At 41.1% G+C, this 6,637-nt stretch overlaps 1 protein-coding gene across 2 annotated transcripts in view; it reads left to right on the top strand.

Moving 5' to 3' along the window:
• Window positions 1-6,637, top strand: part of Nek9 (NIMA related kinase 9) — a 39,947-nt gene that overhangs the window by 6,711 nt on the left and 26,599 nt on the right. For both annotated transcript variants that reach the window (XM_005343367.3, XM_026780141.1), the window contains 4 exons: window positions 609-714; window positions 1,579-1,710; window positions 3,741-3,851; window positions 6,137-6,201. In XM_005343367.3, coding sequence (XP_005343424.1) covers window positions 609-714; window positions 1,579-1,710; window positions 3,741-3,851; window positions 6,137-6,201 — 414 coding nt within the window. The remainder of the gene's footprint in view (window positions 1-608; window positions 715-1,578; window positions 1,711-3,740; window positions 3,852-6,136; window positions 6,202-6,637) is intronic.

Below are 6,637 nucleotides of genomic sequence, written 5' to 3'. Positions count from 1 at the left end.
GGATCTCTGTGAGTTTGAGACCAGCCTGGTCTACAGAGCTAGTTCCAGGACAGGCTCCAAAAGCCACAGAGAAACCCTGTCTCGAAAAACCAAAAAAAAAGAAGCCAGAGAGTGAGCCATATAGAGATTGTGTTATATTACCGGTTCATTTTTAGAAAAGTGGCCAGTAGCTTATTTAGATGACTGAAACAGCCTAGAATATTGTTTCTGAGGCATGCAGTCTCTTGTGCCTTAACAGATTATTTGAAACTTTGGCACCATCTGTCTGTTACGGTATTTAATTCAAGGCCTAGCTAGTAGCTGAGAAGGCAGTGTACGTCATAAGAGTATGGTTGTCTGGAGCACTGTTTCATTATCTGACTCTTCTCTCGGTGCCTCACTGATCTGTGAGACTCTCCGTTGCTGTGAAGTCATGCTCTGCCTTTACTTCCTAAGCCCTTCTTCAGTAGTAAACTGGTGCTGACTGCTGTAGGAGGCATTAAAACCTTGTGACAGAAGCCCAAGTGGTGGTAGCAGTCACTTTTATTCTGTATGGATCCCAGGAAAGGGGAAGGGGGGAGGTTAGGTCATTGTCACAGGGATTTAATACATGACACCTTCTTTTTTAGAGATATAAAGACATTAAATATTTTTCTGACCAAGGCAAACCTGATAAAGCTTGGAGACTATGGCCTAGCAAAGAAACTTAATTCTGAGTATTCCATGGCTGAGACAGTGAGTATTGCCTTTATCTTGAACTTGTTTTGAAGTTTTTTAAAGTGTGTGTGTGTGTATGTGTGTGTGTGTGTGCGCACGCACGTGTGCCTGCATGAGTTTATATACACCACATGAGTGTAGGTGCCCACAGAGATCAGAGAGGGTATTGGAGTTATAGGCAGTTGTGAGCCACCTAATGTGGATGCTGGGAACCACACCTGGGTTCTCTTCAAGAGCTATAAGTACTCTTAACCACAGAGCCATCTCTATAGCCCCCTTAACATGTTCTTTGTTACATTTTGTTTTGTGTGAGTATACATGCATATGTGCATGCATGCATAGGTGCTTGTGGAGCTTATAGGAAAACCCATGGGAGTCACTTCCCTCCTTTTACCATGTGGATCCTGAGGATTGAACTCAGACGTCAGGTTTGGCACCAAGTCCATTAGCAGCTGAGCCATCCTACCTAATTAACAAAGATCATTAGGGCCAGGCGGTGGTGGCACACGTTCAGAGGTAGGCGGATCTTTGTGAGTTCGAGGCCAGCCTCCTGTGTGAGCTTTGAACCACTGAGCTTTAGTCTTCCAAGCTCTCCATAATGGGTTACCAAAAATTGCCCTTTGGTAAGTGACTCAGGAGTTGCTATGAATACTGTTTCTCCTGCTCTGCTGGACTGCTCCTCTATCCACTGACCCACTGAGCTTAATTCCCAGTATCACTATTTCTCCTTAAGTTGGCATCATATCATGAAAACCTTTTTGCAGCTGACTAATGGACGTTTTGTGATTGTTATTGCTAATTCCTGCAGTTTAGCTATTGAAGTGTTTATATGGTTACCTGAGAATAGAAGATAATTCTGTATTTCTTGTTTTTGTTGTTTAGCTTGTGGGTACTCCATATTACATGTCTCCAGAGCTCTGCCAAGGAGTAAAGTACAATTTCAAGTCTGATATCTGGGCAGTTGGCTGTGTCATTTTTGAACTACTTACTCTAAAAAGAACATTTGATGCCACAGTAAGTTGGATATTGCCCCATATGTCTTTGCAGTGCGATACATGTTGAAGTGAATCAACTTTATTTATCCCTGAATTTCTAATTTCCTGAACAGAAATCACCTGTAGTAAAACAAACAAACAAAAAAGCATATAGTTACATTCTGGGTTATGGTCTGTAATTAAAATGCTATAGCCAGGTTTATCTCCAGCTTGATTTCATCTGTTGAGATGACCATAAGCAAGGAGTTGGAACACTGAACTTGAATTTGTTGACTGTAATTTTAAATAGTCTCTTAGTTTTGTCTTGTTTTCAAGGTAAAACATATAATGTATAACACTTACCAGAGTATTTTGAAACATCACACACTCTCTAAGTAGAGATCACCTTTGTTTCTGTGGACAGCAAATCTCTTTAAATCTTTTTTTCTTTTCTCTTCTTTAAACCCTAATGTAAAAACAAACAAAAAATCTGTTTCTCAAACTTTAATACACATTTGGAATCATGTGGACATCTTATTACAATGTAGATTCTGTTTGACCAGGTAGGGGTGGGATGGGCAAAAGTCTTGTGCTCCTCACCAGCTCCCAGATGCCACTTTTGGCTCTACTCCACGGACCTCACTTTGGAGCAGCTGAAGAGGATTCTAATTACCCACTTTGCTACAACCAGGTGTGGGAATGTAGACAAATCATTTCTGTGGTCCTGTTTCACCACTGTAACATGGAAATGATGTGTATCTCCCCGTGGAGATTTCCTGATATCGAATATGGAGAAAAGCAAATGTAAGGTAAAGCAGACTCACTGGTCTATTTCGAGACCCATTTCTTATCCCAATTGGTATCTCCTCTAATTCTCCCAATAGTAGAGTGGAAGAGAAACAACTATGGAATGCACAGACTTTGGATGGCATGGTGCCTTGCTTTTTACTATTTGTGATTTTGGACAAGTTATTTTATATTTCTGAGCTCCATTTCTCTTGTGTACAAGTCAATGATCTAATAGTTTCCTTACATTATATTTTTAAAGATAAAAACGATGTGTGTAATATGCCTGTCTGGTTTGTAGTAGTTCCTCAGTCAGGCGATTGTAGCTCTGTTACACTGTGTTAACTACTGTATCTTAAGATACTTTGTGATTGTTTTACTGGAGGCAGCTTAGTTAGCAAGGGAATTAAGGAAACCAATCATGCTTCTTTTTGTGCGTGTGGAGGGGGGCACAAGGTCTCCTGTAGAGCACGCTGGCCTCACTGTCTATCCAGGGATGACCTTGATCCTCTTGTCTCTGCCTCCCTGTGCTCCTGCACCTGGTTGTTTCCTTTTATCTTGAGATTCAGCTGAAGGGTGAGATTGTAATCTGAGGAAATATACTGTTCACTCCACAGTCCTGGTTTTGGTGTCTGTGCTAGAGTTTGATTCATTCCATCTGACAGCAGCAACACATCTCCCCTTCTTCCCGACACATTCTAATAGTTCTAAGATGGAATCAGCTCATACAGAACTGTTGCCACTTCCCTGGAGAGTCACAGATACCTCCGGGCCCCTGCTTGGTAGAATGCTTTTTGTTTTCCTTTTAAAAATTTTTAGTTAGGGCTGGAGAGATGGCTCAGAGGTTAAGAGCACCGACTGCTCTTCCGGAGGTCCTGAGTTCAATTCCCAGCAACCACATGGTGGCTCACAACCATCTGTAATGAGATCTGGTGCCCTCTTCTGGCCTGAGGGCATACATGGAGGCTGAACACTGTGTACATAATAAATAAACAAATCTTAAAAAAAAAATTTTTTTTTAGTTATCTTGTTCATATGAGTATTTTGCCTGCATGTATATCTGTACACCACTTGAGTTCCTGGTGTCTGCAGAAGTTAGAAGAGAGTGTTGGATATTCTGGAATAGCAGTAGCACATAGTTGTGAGCCATCATGTGGGTGCTGGGGATTGAACCTGAGTTCTTTGGAAGACTACCCAGTCCCCTTAACTGCTGAGCCATTCTTCAGACCCCAATAATGCTATCTTTACATAACTAGGAGCAATGCAGTCATCCTTTTCTTCTAGAACCCACTCAACCTATGTGTGAAGATTGTGCAGGGGATCCGGGCCATGGAAGTTGACTCTAGTCAGTATTCTTTGGAACTGATCCAGTTGGTCCACGCTTGCCTTGACCAGGTAGGCTTAATGTAGTTATTCATTTATTTCATGTAGCTGCCATGTTTGCGGTATGACGTAGATATGAAACACACAAAACCACATCTCCCTCCTCAGACTTGTCTCAGGATAAGCATTGGTAATTCATGGCATCTGTGTGCTTTAGCAAACAAAGCCTTACTTCATTCTACTTTTTAAAACAGTTTTTTAAATATTTATTTTTATTTTATGTGTATTGGTGTTTTGCTTGCGCATGTTTGTGTGGCAGCGTCTGATCTCCTGGATCTGAAGTTACAGATCTGAAATTATAGTTGTGAACTGCCATGTGGTTGCTGGGAATTGAACCAGGTCCTCTGGAAGAGCAGCCAATGCTCTTAACAGATAAGAAGTCTCTTCAGCCTTTACTTTTTTCTATTTTGGAAATATGTAATTTAAGATGATTTTAACATCTAGATTGTGTTCCATTTTTTATGGTCCAGTTTTGCTTTTTGTTTTAAACAAGGTGTCATTACATAGCTCAGGCTGGCCTGGAGCTTGCTGTGATCCTCCAGTCTCAGCCTCCTGAGTGCTGAAACTCTATACACCATCACACCTTGTAGGAAGATTAGTTTGATTTTATAAAACTACAATCATTCTGGGCTGTGGTGGTGCACACCTTTAATCCCATCAATCAGGAGGCAGAGGCAGAGGGATCTCTGTGAGTACAAGACCAGCCTGGTCTACAGAGAAAATTCCAGAACAGCCAGGAAACCTGTTTCAGAATAAACAAACAAACAAAAAACAACCTACAGTCAGGTACTATTTTAAATTCTGAACATAAAGAATATATATAGCCATATTAAAGTTCCTTTACTGTGTATTGAGTCCTAGTGTTACTAATGGTATGGCCAGAAAGCCACCAGCATCAGAATCACCCAGTTGGAGAGTTTTATAGGGAAAAAGAAGATTCCTGGGTCTTACCTCAGACCGCAGAGCCTCGGAATAAAGCCCAGAAATCTCTCTTTACAAGTGCCGAGGTGACTCAGTGCTTATGTGTTAGGCTTTGAAAGTTGCTGTCTTAACTGAGTAGATGAGGAGGGCACATTATACAAATCCTCATCATAGCAGGGTTTGTCATAGCAAGATGATTGATAAGCATTAAACATGAGAATAAAGTCATTTTTATGAAACAAAGTCTGATTATGACTGGCCAGGGACTTGCATTGTAGACCAGGCTGAATCACAAAGATTTATTTACCTGCCTCCACATCATGAGTGCTGGAATTAAAAGTGTGCTCCCCCACACCTGGCAAGAAACTATAATTTTTTTTATTATAGTCTTCTTGTTGTTTTAAAATTTTATTTATTCATATATTTTACATATATGAGTGTTCTGTCTTCATGCACACCAGAATTGGGAATCAGATCCCATTATAGATGGTTGTAAGCCACTATGTAGTTACTGGGAGTTGAACTCAGAGCCTCTGGAAGAGTAGTCAAGTGTTCTTAACTGCTGAACCATCTCTCTAGGCCCTTTTTTTGAGAACTTCATATATGGATGCTACATCACCCCTGCCCCCACTCTCCCCCTCTAATTCCTCCCATGTCCCTCCTCCCAAATTCTTGATTTCTTCTTTATTATTGACACGTAAATATATTCATGCATATATATGTACACGTGTCTATAACCTATGGAGTCCAGAGTCTAGGGAGAGAAGGATAACTTGCATTGGTCCTGGTTATATAAAGTTAGCATTATTGGGCTGGAGGGATGGCTCAGCAGGTCCGAGCACTGGGTGATCTTCTAAAGGACACAGGTTCAATTGCAAGGCAAGCACCCACATGGTGTGTTACTCACACTCACAACTATGTGTTACTCCTATTCCAGAGGATCCAACACTCTTGCCTTGTATGTACATGTGTCTAGGGCTGACCACTGGGTTTGGACAACCCATGAAGGAACTCGTTTGTGGAGAACTCAATTGTTCCTTGTTTAGCAGCATTGACTACTGGTAGCTCTTGATGGAGAGCTGGGACCATGAGGACGTTCCCATCCTTGTTGACGTATTAACTGGTGGAGTCACTATGCTGATCTTACTCAGCAACCATATTATTGAGAATTCATGGGTGCATTTTCCCTATTGTGTCTAGGAGACAGGATATATTAACAGGCATTTTGGGCCTCTCATTCTTGGAAATTATAATTTTAAAGATGAAAGTATGTGCATATTGTTCTTTAGCTAATTTATCTACAAAAGTAAAATTCTTCATTATATTCCATATTGTCCATTCACTGTAAAAGAAAGCTAACCTTTTTTACTGTTTAGGATCCTGAGCAGAGACCCACTGCAGATGAACTTCTGGATCTCCCCCTTCTCAGGAAACGCAGGAGGTAATCTACAAAGAAATCACTTCATCCAGAGATGGTTGACAGTACATGAGGAAGGGTGCTCTTTCCTTCCCCAACACCCTGCTCTCATTGCTTAAGGGTACCTCCTCACTTTTACCTCTTTAACTATTTACTCTGGAATTGTCCTGATATAACCAAGAGCTCTCTGTCTCTTCATATCTTTTATTCTACAGTTGAGGCATTAGTAGCCTAAGATTTGCATTTAGGTGCTTAGGGTAGGGGTTTTTCTGTTTGGAGACAGGACCTTGCTCTGTAACCCAGGCTGACATCAAACATGCCATCCTCCTGCCTCAGCTTCCCAAGCCCTGAGATTATAGGCATCCATCAGCCGATTTTTAGTTTTTTTGAAGAACCTCCATACTAGAGCATACTAATTTGTATTATCTCCATACTAGAGCATACTAATTTGTATTATCTC

This window comes from Microtus ochrogaster, chromosome 1, assembly GCF_000317375.1.
Source record: "Microtus ochrogaster isolate Prairie Vole_2 chromosome 1, MicOch1.0, whole genome shotgun sequence".
NCBI classification, from domain to species: Eukaryota; Metazoa; Chordata; class Mammalia; order Rodentia; family Cricetidae; genus Microtus; species Microtus ochrogaster.
Note: the sequence above shows the minus strand (reverse complement) of the source record. Positions and strands in the feature narration are given on the sequence as shown.